General features: G+C 43.5%; 1 protein-coding gene across 1 annotated transcript in view; it reads left to right on the top strand.

The window, feature by feature from the left end:
* Positions 1–16,259, top strand: part of adamts18 (ADAM metallopeptidase with thrombospondin type 1 motif, 18) — a 283,431-nt gene that overhangs the window by 255,452 nt on the left and 11,720 nt on the right. The window contains exon 17 of the mRNA XM_068049080.1: positions 2,836–3,040. Coding sequence (XP_067905181.1) covers positions 2,836–3,040 — 205 coding nt within the window. The remainder of the gene's footprint in view (positions 1–2,835; positions 3,041–16,259) is intronic.

Here is a 16,259-nt window from a genome sequence, read left to right as displayed (position 1 = left end):
AATTAATCTTTAACAGTTAAAGAAGTAACAAAGAAGGATAGTAAATGTTCAGATTTTTTTTGTTCTGCCCTCTTCTGTTGATACATTTTATTTCAAGCTGCGAGTGCCGATGACATTATCTATTAAGATTTGTTTGAGGCTGAACCAGACTTCACAACCTTGGGGTCGTATTTAACTCAAGTACGAGCTTCTGACTACATAGTTGCCCCATTATGAAGATGCCTATTTTCACTTCTGTAACAGTGCCTGACTCCACCCCTGGGGTGACACAGCAGCACAGTGGTTAGCACCGCAGCCTCACAGCTCCAGCGACCTGGGTTCGGTTCTGGGTACTGCCTGTGTGGAGTTTGCAAGTTCTCCCTGTGACCGCATGGGTTTCTGCCGGGTGCTCTGGTTTCCTCCCACAGCCAAAGACTTGCAGGTTGATAAGTAAATTGGCCATTGTAAATTGCCTTAGTGTAGTTAGGTGGTAGGAGAATTGAGGGAAGGTGGGGATGTGGTAGGGAATATGGGGTTAATGTAAGATTAGCATAAATGGGTGGTTGTTGGTCAGCACAGACTCGGTGGGCTGAAGGGCCTGTTTCAGTGCTGTATCTCTCTATGACTCTATGACCCCTGTCTCAGCGCATCTGCTGCTGAAACCCTCATCCATGCCTTTACCACCTCTAGACTTAACTATTCCAACTTCTGGCCAGCCTCACACATTCTACCTCCTGTAAACTTGAAGTCATCCAAAACTCTGCCGTGCATGTCCTAACTAACGCCAATTCCCATTTATCCATTATCCCTGCACTCTTTTACCAACATTGGCTGCTGGTCCAGCAACACCTTGATTTTAAAATTCTCATTCTTATTTTCAAAACCCTCCATGGCCTCACCTCTCCCTATCTCTGTTATGTCCTTCAGCCTTACAAATCTCTGAGATCTCTGCACTCCTCCAATTCTAGCCTCTTGAGCATTCCTGATTTTAATCACTCCACCATTGGTGGCCATGCCTTCAGCTGCCAAGGCCCTAATCTGTAAAATTCCCTCCCTTAACCTCTCCGTCTCTCTATCTCGCTTTCCTCCTTTCAAATGCTCATTAAAACCTACCTCCGACCAAGTTTTTGGTCATCTGTCACATAAGGATGTGATTCAGTGTCAAATTTTGTTTAATAAAGTTCCTGTGAAGCATCTTGGGACACTTTGCTATGTTAAAACACTACATAAATGCATGCTATACCATGTACCAGTCTTAAATTTGTTTTTCATGCTTTTACTTTCGGACAGAGCTGTGCATGATTCTGCCATTAACTCTATCTCTGGACAAATGCTTTATCTTTTACAAAAACTGTTAATACTCCCATTGCCTTCTGTTCCATGACATCTATATCAATTAATCTCTCCTGCCTTCAAACCCATCACAGACCTTCTCTATTGTTCTTCCTCCCCGTCCCCTCTTACAATGGCTTATAATCCATCACGTTTCTACCTTCCTTCAGTTCTGAAGCAGTCATATCTGACTTGAAATGTTAACTCTGTTTCTCTCTGCACAGATGCCACCAGACCTGCTGAGTATTTCCAGCACTTTATATTTTTATTGTTTTTGTCACTGTATTAGCGCTGGCTTTGTGAAAGCTGAATTGTCATTAATCGGAAATGCTGAGCAATTCACCTCCTTTATTTCAAATTCAAATCTTCAGCAAAAAAGAGAGCTTTTCTTTCTTGCAGCTGCTTTCTGATCTGGAAGATTCCCCCACCAAGGAACAATTAAACTCTGATTGACCTTTGCCCGCTGAACAGCTATTGACTTTAAGGCATTAAAGAGACACAGCTCTGATTGACTTTAAAGTGGAATAGTATGTCATGCTTTAATTCTCTAACCTGCCTCTCCTTACGAAACATTGATCCTGAATCATGATTCTTTAAGTTCCTATGGCACTGGTTCAAAGAAGAGTAGGTGAGTTCTCCCCAGTGTCCTAGCCAATATTTATTTCTTAACAAATATCATTAAAAAAGACAATCTGGTCATTACCTCATTGTTGTTTGTGGAAACTTGCTGTGTGCTGTTGTTTTTTTTAAACTTTTTTTTAACATTACAACAGTGACTACACTTCAAGAGTACTTCATTGGCTGCAGAGCACATCCCTTCGACTGCTCACAATAAGCAGAGTACTGACCGTACTCAACTCTTGCGAAACTCAGTACACGATGTCTAACATTAGATGTGATTCTACAATTGGACAGCACTTACTGAACAATCCCGAGTGTGCTAAGAATTACACTAACAACCAATTTAAGAGTATCAGGTGGGCTTGCAATATGGTTCACTTATGTTTGCTAGAAGCTGCAAATATTCATACGCAGGGATCTGTCCTCTGAAGGTAAAAGGAACATGTCCAGGCATTGCACCTTCTTTGAATTAAACAAAAGCGTGGGGGCCAGTAGTTCCCTGGTGCATTCTCCATGGCAACACCTCAAACTATCAGAGTCGACTTGCCAACCAATCAGCACGCTTTTCTCGTGCAGTATAAATTGTTGTTCCCTTTGAGATCTGGCATTCTTGCGTCTGTCGTGATAAGTGCAAGACAAAAGCTTCGAAAGCATGTCTTTTTTCCAGCAATCTCTCTATTTTTAATTTGTCACATCCAAGCCAAACCACAAGTCCTCGTCCTATTAGAGTTGCATCTGATAATCATAGAAAACAGGAAAAAAGGAACCAAGCCTAAAAACAGATATTTGGTTCACATTTCTGGATATGCTGATATTTTGGGATCCACCACATTTGTCTCACTCTTCATCCTCTGCCAATCCTCTTCCCAGTTTTATTTTTTTCATTTTTTGTTTTAATTGCAGCTGGTCTGCTGGCAAGTGGAATGAATGCAGCAGGTCTTGCGGAGGGGGGAAGCAGACCCGACAGATCCAATGCTTCCGCAAGGCAGCTTTCCAGCGAGATGAAGCCGTACCACGCTCCATGTGTCCCCCAGTGGCACCCGCCCAGATGCAGCCCTGCAACATCCACGACTGCCCACCTGAGTGGAGTACTGGAGCATGGACACAGGTAAACGTTACTCATAGCTAGTCCACATCCCGTGGCCTCACCCGCAGGGACAAGCTTAGCCATGATCTGAAGCCGGGTTAGAGGGCGGGGAACAATTGGACTGGAATGCATAGTCTCCAGTTTAAAGTCATAACTACTGTTCTTATTTTTATATTTCCATTATAAATTCCAATCTTCACACTTCTAATGGAAACTACCTATTTGAACATGCCTCACTGTAATAACACCCACCTGCTAGTGGTGGTCCTGTAGCCACTGTGGTAATTTAAGAACTGTGACAGCCAATTTGCAGAAACTCGTACAAGCAGCAATATGATAATAAACAGATAATCTTTTTTTATAATGTTGATTGAGGGATAAATATTGACCAAGACACCAGCGATAACTCTCCTGCTCTTCAAAATAGGGCCGCAGGATCTTTTACATCCAGTTGAAAGGCTGACAGAGCCTCAATTTAACATCTCATCTGAGACATGGCACTTAACAGTGTGGCACTCCCTCAGTACTGCCCTGAGATTTTTGTGCTTTAGTCCTGCAGTGGGACTTTGAACTCATAAATATCTGACTAAGAGGTGAGAGGACTAGCAACTGAAGTAAAGTTGACACCCTCAAACATAGGAGGAATGCTACAGAAAAGTACCTATCAGTAATAATACTGGCGGAACTCTATGGGCTAGTATGAAGTTGAATTTTGTAGGTCAGTGTTTATCATGTATTTACATGTTGAGCTCCCTTATCATTTAAATAAATGCACAATACGTCCGTCTAAAGCAGCTGCAGCATATTACAGTGTTTAATGCATTTCTGGTGAAACCTGAGAGGAATTTGAGAAACTCCAGTAGGACTTGACATGAAAACCCTGGTATGCACAGATATTCTCCTATAGTAGAAGAGTTTATTGAATGTGCTCCAAGATCAATGAACTGCTTTTCATTTCCTATTTGTATTTTTAACGGAGCTGAAGGGGACTCCTGGCACTGTAGTACAAAGGGAGGTCTTCCTGAAAGTGCTTTATTGTTCTATCACATTATTTTGCTGCCCTCCAAAGGTCATGTTCAGGATTTCATTTGTTCTTCTGGTGACATCTGCAAAAGAAACCAACACACCTGCTTTGGCCTGGTGGATTGTCAGTGTGCTCCGATCTGTAACTTACTGCCCTCCAGAGATACACAGGCCCTGACTTGAGAGTGATCATGTTTCAATGACAGTGATTTCACAACCGATGAATCAGGATCTGCTTCATTTGCAAGGAAGTAATATGCCCGGACCAGGATTTATTTTAACTGCAGATAAAAGTGATCCATTTGCACATCTTTTATTCACTTGGACTGTCATGCATAGTTCTGGTCTCTGTATTACAAAAGGGGGGCTGGATTTTACGTCAGGGGTCGTGGCTGGGGTGGGGGAGGTAGGGGCGTGGAAAATGCCTCCGGGAGAGGCCCGCCACGGCCCGATATTGACTTACCCGCTCCCGCCATCCATTCCAGGGCAATATTGCTTCAGGTGGCCGGTACTCCCACGCCTTCAGATACCCGTTTGGAGATCTGATGCGGGACACTGGAGTGGGGTGGAGCAGGTAGGCATTTCAGTGCGGGAGTGGGGGGGCGTGGGGTCAAACTCATCTGATTGGTGTAGGGGATGGTGGGAAGGGGTGAAGTTAAAAGTTTGTGAACTTTGGGGGGGTTGGGGAAGGTCAAGTACACAAGGTTATCTTTTGGGGGGAGAGGGCAAGGAGTGAGTTAATGGTAATTGGGGTGATGGTAGAGGGGCTAGAAACATGTATTTAGTTTTTTAAAATAAATTGTAATGCAATATCACTTTAAAACTTTAAATTGTAATGTAGTGCTTGAAGCCCTTTAAAAAGGGCCTCGGCGCCTGCACTGTGGCACCTGACACTGTTGCTGGGGGCGGACTGCCCAGCCCCTCCACATCATCGAGGGGGGCAGTCCACTCCGGTCATTTAAATGAGCCGCCGCTCCACGACATCCGGTCCGCGCGGGCAGACTGCCAGTCATCTCGGCAGCGAGCTTGTAAAATCCAGCCCAGGATATCAAGGCATCGGAGAGGGTACCAAAATAAAAAGCTTCACAAGAATGATACCAGAACTGAGAGGTTGTAAATATCAGGAAAGGCTAAACTGGCTGGGACTTTTGTCTCTTGAATAGAGAAGACTGAGGGATTACTGAATACAGTTCTTTAACATGATGAAAGGAGTTGATATGATAGGTGTAGAGATGTCACTTGTGAGGCAATCCAAAACCAGGGGCAATTAATATAATTACTAATAAATCCAATAAGGGATTCAGAAGAAACCAGAGGGTGGTTAGAATGTGGAACTTGTTACCACATGGAATAGTTGAGGAAAATAGATATAGATGCATTTAGGAGGAGGCTGGGTAAGTACACGAGGGTGGAAGGAATAGAAGGATGAAGAAGGGTGGGAGTAGGCCCATGTGGAGCATGAACAACAGCACAAACCAGTTGGGCCAAATATCTGTTCCTGTGCTGCAATATCTATGTAAGTACTATGCAAGTCCCACAAACAGCAATGAGATAATTGGTCAAATAATCTGTGTTTTTTGAGTGGTGTTGCTTGAGGGATTGCCTACGTACCAGAAGAACTCCCTACTCTTCTGAAGAAAGATGCTATGGAATCTCTTGTATTGACCTGAACAGGCAAATAGAACCTCAGTTTAGTGTCTCATCCAAAAGATAGCACTTCTGGCAATGCAGCCCTTCCTTACTGCTGCCATGAACTGTCAGCTGCGATTATGTGCTCAAGTTCCCCAACCTTCTGACTCAGGCCAGATGATATACTGATATACTTCTATACTTAGAATTTCTATGGTTCTTTGGTTAACCTATTGTTATGAAGTGTGTTTTTGAGGATTCGTTTTTGAAAGATTGAAGAAATGTTAAACTTTGGGGTTTTCATTGGGGATCATGTGTAAAGGCCACTTGACTTTGAAAAAACAGTGCTTGGAAATGTTTTTTAAAAGGGGCACTGAGAGGTCTTGTGAGGAAAACAAGCCTTTATGGGAAACCACCTGACTTCCAGCAACAACAACAAGCCTTTCCAGGAAACCACCTGACTTCCAGCTCAACAAACAACAGAGAACTTAGGGCACCTGGATAAGTTGTTTACAGAGAAGTGACAGGTCAAGATTGAAGGAGGTCAAAAGGTTGACCTCCTGTTGTCGGTTTCGCTTTTGAATTGTTTTGAGTTAGGGTTGAATTGTATAAAAAAGAAGGGATCTTCCAAGGAGAGAAGAGAATTCCCTAAGGAAGGAGAGAAGACCACAACCCACCTCAGCTGTCCAGCACCTCTCTAAAAGACGCTGTGAAGTCCACTGTGTCAACTCATCTCGTCTCCCATCTTTTAGGAAAAGCCTGCTAAATTAATTCTCAAAGCCGCCTGAAAAGAACTGGTCTAAAAGATCCCAGTGACCTGTCTAAATGAACTCGGAGGCCAGATTGTATGCCAGTTTTGGAACACAACATATCTTTCCTGCTGTTTCTTCAAGAATGAGCAGGTATTCAGCCCAAGTGGTTTTTTTTTTTGGTCTGTAATGGAGCTCTAAAAACAAAAATCCCTTTATTTTTCCAGTTAACCAGTATATTTGTGTGAATGTGAGGGGCTAAGGAGAAAAGGGAACTTTAATATTTTAATCTGTGTGTTTATGCTTTACTTCACTTCATTACTGGTTAAGACTTGTTTTATAAAAACTGATAATTTTGTTGTTTATTGAAGAAACTTGGTGTGTTGTATTCTGGGAGAAAAATAGAGTCCATTATTGACCGTATCGGTAAGTGGGAAAAAATTTAAATATATGTTGTGGCTCGTGGAGAAGTGGAACTAGAATAAGCACTCCTCCCGCGTCAGTTGTAACAATATTCATTTTAAATGGGTTGCCATGGTGTGAAAATAATGTTGATTGGAAAATCTAAGTTCACGTGCCTTAGCCCTACGATACAGTGATGTTAACAGCTCTGCCCACCTTTCCCCCCCATCCATGTGGAGGCCCCCACTGAGATCAGGAAATACTCTATTCATAATTTGGGGCACAAGTATGCATCCTGCATCATGTTGGGTGCTAAAGGGCTGCCAATAGAGAGTATATTTGGTGATTTTTTGGAGAACTTCTGAAAATGCTGCCAGTAAGTTTGATCTCAGGAGGCCGGATCAAGCATCGTGTGGCAAGCTCTTTAAATCTCCACAGAGTTGCTATTGGATCATAGAGTTGCTACATCACAGATGGAGGCCATTCAGCCCATCGAGTTCATGCTGGCTCTCTGTTGAGCAATCCAGTGAGTCCCATTCACCCGCTATCTCCATAGCTCTGCAAGTTTATTTCCCTCAAGTGCCCATCCAGTTTCCTTTTGAAATCATTGATCGTCTCCACTTCCACCACCCTCATAGGCAGCGAGGTCCCGGTCATTACCACTTGCTGCATAAAATGTTCTTCCTCACATCTCCCCTGCATCGCTTCCCTAACCCTTAAATCTGTGTCCCCTAGTCCTTGTACCGTCAGCTAATGGGAACAGCTTTTCTTTGTCTACCCTATCTAAACGTGTCATAATCTTGTGCACCTCGATCAAATCTTCCCTCAATCTCCTTTGCTCTAAGTAGAACAATCCCAGCTTCTCCAGCCTAACCTTGGAGCTAAAATTTGCCCATCCTTGGAACCATTTACCATCCTGGTAAATCTCCTCTGCAGCTTCTCAAGGACCCTCACAACCTTCCTAAAGTGTAGTGACCAGAATTGGACACAGTGCATTAATTGTGGCCTAACCAGAGCTTTAGAAAGGTTCAGCATAACTTCCCTGTTTTTGTATTTTATTCCACTATTTATGACTCCCAAGATCCTATATGCTTTGCTAACCACTCTCTCAATATGCCTGCCTCTTTCAAAGATCAATGAACCCCCAGTCTTTCTGTTCCTGCACTCTCTTTAGAATTGTGCCATTAAGTCTATATTTTCTCTCCCTATCCCTTGCGCCAGAATATATCACCTCACACTTTTCTGTATGAAATTCCATTGACCACTTGTCTGTCCATTATGCTAGCCTGTGTCCTGCTGCAATCGAATGGTATCATCCTCACTGTCTGCCACATCTCCAGGCTTAATGATTTAAATGAGGGAACTAGATGTAATATCTCCTAATTTGCAGATGACACAAAACTGGGTGGGAGGGTGAGTTGTGAGGAGGATGCAGAGAGACGTCAGGGTGATTTAGACAAGTTGAGTGAGTGGGCTAATGCATGGCAGATGCAGTATAATGTGGATAAAAGTGAGGTTATCCACTTTGGTAGCAAAAACAGGAAGGCAGATTATTATCTGAATGGCTATAAACTGAGAGAGGGGAATATGCAGTGAGACCTGGGTATTCTCGTATACCAGTCACTGAAGGTAAGCATGCAGGTGCAACAGGCGGTAAAAAAGGCAAATGGTATGTTGGCCTTCATAGCGAGAGGATTTGAGTACAGGAGCAGGGATGTCTTGCTGCAATTATACAGGTGAGGCCACACCTGGAATATTGTGAGCAGTTTTGGTCTCCTTATCTGAGGAAGGATGTTCTTGCTATAGAGGGAGTGCAGCGAAGGTTTACCAGACTGATTCCTGGGATGGTGGGACTGACGTACGAGGAGAGATTGAGTCGGTTAGGATTATATTTGCTGGAGTTCAGAAGAGTGAGGGGGAATCTCATAGAAACCTATAAACTTCTAACAGGATTTGACAGGGTAGATGCAGGAAGGATGTTCCCGATGGTGGGGGAGTCCAGAACCAGGGGTCATAGTCTAAGGATACAGGGTAAACCTTTCAGGACTGAGATGAGGAGAAATGTCTTCGCCCAGAGAGTGGTGAACCTGTGGAATTCGCTACCACAGAAAGCAGTTGAGGCCTAAACATTGTATGTTTTCAAGAAGGAGTTAGATATAGCTCTTGGGTCTAAAGGGATCAAAGGATATGGGGTGAAAGCAGGAACAGGCTACTGAGTTGGATGATCAGCCATGATCATAATGAATTGCGGAGCAGGGCCGAATGGCCTACTGCTCCTATTTTCCAAGATCCAAGTAATTTATATTTATCAAAAAAAGCAGTGGTCCTAGCACTGCACCACTGTTTTCCATCCTCCAATCTGAAAAACAACAATTTACCACAACTCACTGTTTTCTCACTGAGTTCCGATGAAGGGTCACTGACCTGAAATGTTAACTCTGCTTCTCTCTCCACAGATGCTGCCAGACCTGCTGAGTATTTCCAGCATTTCTTGTTTTTATTTCAGATTTCCAGCATCTGCAATATTTTGCTTTTATTTCACTGCTTTCTCTCCTTAAATCATTTTTTTAATCTAAGCTGACATTCACCCCCCGAATCCATGATCCTCAGTTTTGCTAACCGGTCTTCTATGTGGTACTTTATCAAATGCTTTCTTAAATTCATATCGACAACATCCATTGCATTCCCTTCATCACCCTCCTCTGTTACTTCACCAAAAATTTCAATTCGTCAAGCACGACCTGCCTTTTACAAATCCATGCTGATTCTCCCTAATTAACTCAAGCCTTTTTTAAATTATTCGTTCATGGGATGTGGGCGTCGCTGGCTAGGCCAGCATTCATTGCCTTCCCTAATTGCCCTTGAGAAGCTTGTGTTGATCTGCCTTCATGAATCGCTGCAATTCTTGGGGTGTAGGCACACCAACAGTGCTATTAGGAAAGAAGTTCCAGGATTTTGAACCAGGAACAGTCAAGGAACGGCGATAGAGTTCCAAGTCAGGATTATGTGTGGCTTGGAGAATAACTTGCAGGTGGTGATGTTCCCATGCATCTGCTGCCCTTGACCTTATAGATGGTGGAGGGCGTGGGTTTGGAAGGTGCTGTCAAAGGAGCCTTGGTGATTTGCTGCAGTGCATCTTGTAGATAGTACACATTGCTGCCACTGTACTTCGTTGGTGGAGGGAGTGAATGTTTGTGGATGGGGTGCCAATTAAGCAGGCTGCTTTGTCCTGGATGGTGTCAAGCTTCTTGAGTGTTGTTGGAGCTGCACCCATCCAGGCAAGTGGAGAGTCTTCCATCACACTCCTGACTTGTGCCTTGTAGACAGTGGACAGGCATTGCGGAGACAAGAGGTGAGTTACTCGCCACAGAATTCCCAGGCTCTGACCTACTCTTGCAGCCACAGCATTTATGTGGCTGGTCCAATTCAGTTTCTGGTCAATGGATGTCGATGGTGGAGGATTTAGCGATGGTAATGCCATTGAATGTCAAGGGGAGATGGTTAAATTCTCTCTTTTTTGAGATGGTCATTTCCTGGCACTTGTGTGGTGCGTATGTTACTTGCCACTTATCAGCCCAAGTCTGGATGTTGTCCAGGTCTTGTTGCATCTGGACATGGGCTACTTCTGAGGAGTTGTGAATGGTGCTGAACATTGTGCAATCATCAGTGAACATCCCCACTTCTGACCTTATGATGGAGGGAAGGTCATTGATGAAGCAGCTGAAGATGGTTGGGCCTAGGACACTACCCTGAGGAACTCCTGCAATGATGTCCTGGGACTAAGATGATTGACTTCCAACAACCACAACCATCTTCCTTTGTGCTCGGTATGACTCCAACCAGCAGAGAGTTTTCCTTCTGATTCCCATTGACTCCAATTTTACTAGGGCTCCTTGATGCCATACTCGGTCAAATGTTGCTTTGATGTCAAGGGCAGTCACTATCACCTCACCTCCGGAGTTCAGCTCTTTTGTCCATGTTTGGACCAAGGCTGTGATGAGGTCAGGAGCTGAGTGACCCTGGTGGAACCCAAACTGAGCTTCAGTGAGCTGGTTATTGCTGAGTAAGTGCCGCTTGATAGCACTGTCAGTGATACCTTCCATCACTTTACTGATGATTGAGAGTAGACTGATAGGGCGGTAACTGGCCAGTCTGGATTGTTCTGCTCTTTGTGTACAGGACATACCTGGGAAACTTTCCACATTGCTGGGTAGATGCCGATGTTGTAGCTGTACTTGAACAGCTTGGCTAGGGGCACGGCTAGTTCTGGAGCACGAGTCTTCAGTACTATTGCCTCTCCAAGTGCCTGTTGATTTCTTCCCTGATATTGTTTCAAAAACCTTACTCACCAGAGATGTTAAATTGAATGGCCTGTAGTTACTAGTAAGAGTGTCACATTTGCCACTTTCCAATCCTCTGACACTTCCCCTGTGTCTAGGGAAGATTGGAAGATTATGGCAAGTAAATCCTGGCTTGGGTATAAAATTAAAACCCGACCCAGGCCCAAGTCCTTCAATTTTTTTTCCTGTCCAACCCCACCCGAAAATATCAAACACCGACCCAGGAATATCAAACATGTTATTAGTACAGAAAAAAAAGCGTCAAAATGTAGATCAAAAATAAAACAATACAAACCAAAACCCAAGCACAGCCAACCCGAACCTGAACCCGACCCGGGCCCATATGCTGGACACAGAATATAGACCTGACCCGACCTGAACCCGACATATGTGGTCGGGTTTGGTCGGGTTCGGGTCGGGTAGCCTAGATTTAATTGCAAGCCCTTCTGCAAGCTCAACTTTAACTTCCTTTATCATCCTGGATGCAAGCCATCCAGACAAGGTGACTTAATATACTCTAAGCATAACCAGACTCCAGTACATCTTTCTTATCAATTTTCACCCCATCTATTATCTCTACCATCTCCACTTCCACCAATATTTTGTCAGCGTTCTCTTTTGTAAACACCGATATAAATGAATCGTTAAGTATTCTAGCCTTGCCCTGTGCCACGAAGAATATATTACCCTTTTTGTCCTGAATAGGATCCACCTGCCTCTTACTGCCTGTTTACTATTTACATGCCAGTAGAAGATTTTTGGGTTCACTTTTATGTAAACTGCCATTCTATTCTCATATTCTCTCTTTGCCAGTCATATGACCCAAAAGCTTTTCAAATATAAGTGGAGTAATAGTTAATCCAATTCTGCTGTGTAGAGCTGGAATTCGATCAGTGAGAACCTAATGTAAAGGCATGGTCTTCACACCATAGAAATCATTGAAATTTATGGCATAGAAAGAGGCCTTTTGGCCCTTCATGTCTCTGCCGGCTGAAAAAGTGCTATCCAGTTTAATTCCACCCTCCAGTTCTTGATCTGCAGGCCTGTAGGGAGTTGTCATGTAGTAAAAGTCTCGTTCCTGAAACGTGGGTTTTAGGCAGGGAAGTAAAAATTGGTGTCCTTTGTCTCTTTTGTGCAAAGAATGTCACATAAATGTTTTAAGTGTTTGTCCATCAGTGTCACCAGTAGTCATTTATAGGCCAAGTCAACAATAACATTACATGCAATTTTCCTCCGTGTCCTGAAGAACTGTAGGTCATAGCATCATTTATGGCACAGAAGGAGGCCATGTGGCCCATCAAGTCCATACCAGCTCTCCACAGAGTACTTCTGTCAGTCCCACTCCCCTGCTCAATCTCCAAAGCCCTGCAAGTCTATTTCCTTCAAGTGGCCATCCACTTCCTTTTGAAGTCATTGATTTTGTCTGTTTCCATTGTGGGCAGCGAGTTCCAGGTCATTACCACCCGCTGCATAAAAAACGTGCTTCCTCATATTGTCCCTGCATCTCTTGCCCAAAACCTTTAATCTGTCTCCCCTAGTCCTTGTTCCATTCGTTAATGGGAACAGTTTTCCCTTGTCATAATCTGTTGCACTTTGATTAAATCTCCCCTCAATCTTCTTTGTTCTAAGGAGAACAACCCCAGCTTCTCCAACCTAACCTTGTGACTGAAATGACCCATCCCTGGAACCATCTTCTCTGCATCCTCTCAAGGACCCTCACAGCCTTCCTAAAGTGTGTTGACCAGAACTGGACACAATATTCCAGTTGAGGCCTAACCAGGGCTTTATAAAGGTTCAGCATAATTTCCCTGCTTTTGTACTCTGTGCCTCTATTTATGAAGCCCAAGATCCGATATACTTTACTGACCACTCTCTCAATATGTCCTGCCACCTTCAAAGATAAATGCACGTGCACCCCCGTGTCCCTCTGGTCCTGCACACTCTTTAGAACTGTGCCATTATGTATATGTTGCCTCTCCATATTTCTTCTGCCAAAATACATCATCTCATACTTATCAGTATTAAATTCCATCTGCCACCTCTCTGCTCATTCTGCTAGCCTATCTTTGTCCTTTTACAGGTGGTTCGTATCATCTTCACTGTTTGCCACACCTCCAAGATTGGTGTCATCGGCAAATTCTGAGATCCACTCTGTATTCCAAGATCCAAGTCATTTTTATATAGCAAAAAAAGCAGTGGTCCCAGCACTGACCCTTGGACAACACCGCTGCCCATCGCTCTCCAGTCTGAAAAAAAACATTTACTACAACTGTTTTCTGTCGTTAAGCCAATTGTTTATCCAATTGGACACTGACCTTCCTATTCCATGAGCCTCAATTTTATTAACCAGCTCTTTATGTGGTACCTTATCAAATGCTTTCTTAAAATCCCTATAAACAACATTCACTGCATTCCCTTCATCAATCTTTTCTGTTACTTCATCAAAAAATTCAATCAGATTAGTCAATCATGATCTACCTTTTACGAATCCATGCTTGCTATCCTTAATGAACTCAAACAAGATGTAGACAAGGCTGCCTTTATTGCCCATCCTTAGTGACCCTGTGAACGCAGTGGTGAGCCCCACCTCCTGTTGATGTGTGCCTGGGAAAATGTGGGCTGAGACTACCCAAACAAATTTAATTTAGGTTCCCAACAGTCATAACAACAACAACTTGTATTTATATAGCATCTTTACTGTAGTAAAATGTCCCAAGGCACTTCACAGGAGTGTAATTGGACAAATTTGAGACCGAGGCACATAAAGAGCTATTAGAAAGCCCAGAGTTTCAGGTCTAGGCGGCTGAAGGCATGGCTGCCTGTGGTGGAGCAAAGAAATCCAGGCATGTGGAGGAAGTCAGAATTGGAGGAGCTCAGAGACCTCGGCGGGTTGTAGGAAAATTCCCATCTGAACTGTTTTGAAGCCAATATTCTAGAGGAGAAAGAATAATGTGCTAACCCACTTCATGATGAAACTAGTGCTGAAACCCAGGACCTCTATGTGATACACCAAGTTAGGTGAACGGGTGGTATAAAGTTAATGGAAAATAATATTGAATGCAGTGCAGTTCTTCAATGGAAATAAAATTTGGGAGAGTTGTAAAACAGGCTGCAGACTCATCATCGCACACAATCTATCCTGTGAAGGCAAATTTCAGTTCCCGGTAAACGCAGGCCTACCTATGGAAGCTGACTTTTTCAGGGAACATAAGCTGATGATGTTGGGATGTAGTTTAGGTCAGTAATGTGATGGCAGATGGCATCAGTTGCGTTTGAAAATAATTAAGTTGAACCTTCTCCCTTTTGAAATGAGCATGCAGCCCAACCCAGGCCTTGGAATATGAGCAATGAAAACTGTGGCTGCTGAGATATCCTTAGTCTTAACTTGAGGTCCTTGAGACAAAGCAAACATCTAATTCAACAGACAGTGGAGGGCAGGCGTTTTATCGCTTTCCGTCCACCTGAGGTGATCAAAATGATTGGTATTGATCAGCAGACTCTGAGTTTGCAGTTTCTGTCCCTAGGAAGGCCTGGCCAGGTGCTTTGAGCTGTATGTCAGGCAGGTTCAGAATGTTCTTCCCAAGACTTAATCCAATGTCTTATCAAGACATTAATTGGATTAGAAAGACCTGGATGAGACGTAAACAGGTGCTCAATCAGACTGCTGTGGTCAAGGTTCTCCATTGTGTCTTTGACAGTGGTTTGAGCGACAGCTTTTGTTTGTCTTGGCATCGGGAGGCTTTGATAACTACGAGAATGCAGGAGAGTTGGCCAGGTTTACAGTTTCCATGACATATCCATTTGACTCCAGCTCTCAGCAGTGAGCTGCAACACTGTTGCTTCAACAGAGACTTGGGGGGTAATAAAAGGGGATTTTAAATATTCCCAAATGATTGTTCGGTCAATCTCAGAAAACAGTTAATGCACTGGTAAAAATTAAATACTGCTAATTGTATATCTTGATTTATCTTCCTTTTGTGTATATTCATTTACACTATAAATAACTTGTAGTTTAGTGGGAAATATATAACCAAAAGTTCACTTTCCTTCCAGTGCACTTCGATTGTATGTCTGGTGAGAATGTAGTGGAAGTAGAAGGGTCCAAGTTATCTGGGCCCTGATCAGCCCTGCTAGGTTCTGCAGAGCTGTGTTGGTGATGGAGCCTCTGTCTGCCGAAAACAAGGGGGCATATTTGGCAAGGAGCCTTCCAGACCAGAAGCTTCCTTGATCCTGCACAGTAACATGATCATACTGCAGAGCTCGACTGAACCTGCTTGATGATCATTTTGGTGGATGATGCACTTCATTAGACCTACATTGAGCTGGTGTCCTTGAATACCAGGAGGTGTCATGAGCTGTGGTTGCAGAGGTTGACCCCGATTCCCCTGGAGCTACTCTTGAGTCTTGCGCTTGTGGGTAAAGTATGGTTGAGCTGGGAGGATTGGTGGTGTGGGAAAGGTACTGCCTTAAAATGAAGCCAACTTTGGATAGAATTTATGGTATTTATACTCGACACAAAGATCTTCCCAATCTATTTACATCTTACCTTAATGACATATCCTTCTATTCCTTTCTCCCTGATCTTATCTAACTTTGCCTCACCGACTTCATCGTGACTTGTAAAATGTTTTGTTGATGGTAGTAAATAGATTGATCATACAGGGAAATCCTTTCCTATTCTCTTGATGAGTGACATTGTCTGATGGAGCATGTAGGGGCCATGTGGACGTAACTTATAAGCCTTTTGGGAGTCCTGTCACTTTGAAAAACTGTACAGCCTTCTCACTCTTTCCATCAGTTATCCATTCGGAAGGAGGTGAAATTACTTGCTTGAGCAAAGAAGATATTAGTCAATTGCTTGATACATCTATGAACAGTGGTTTCTTGTGTTGCTGATGCCTGCAATGGCTAGCCCAGAATGATTCCGATTGCATAAATGCAAAGGGAGTAGTGAGCTAGACAGTGCTGTGACCATGGAAGAGGTTGTAGCTTGGAGCATGCAGTGAAAATCTGTCTTCAAGTCCCCTGTAAATCACAGCATCTGCAGGCAGAATGTCTCTGACAAATGGAAGCAGGTACATTGGGAGGATCATTGGA

This window comes from Heterodontus francisci, chromosome 17, assembly GCF_036365525.1.
Source record: "Heterodontus francisci isolate sHetFra1 chromosome 17, sHetFra1.hap1, whole genome shotgun sequence".
In the NCBI taxonomy this organism is placed as follows: domain Eukaryota; kingdom Metazoa; phylum Chordata; class Chondrichthyes; order Heterodontiformes; family Heterodontidae; genus Heterodontus; species Heterodontus francisci.
Note: the sequence above shows the minus strand (reverse complement) of the source record. Positions and strands in the feature narration are given on the sequence as shown.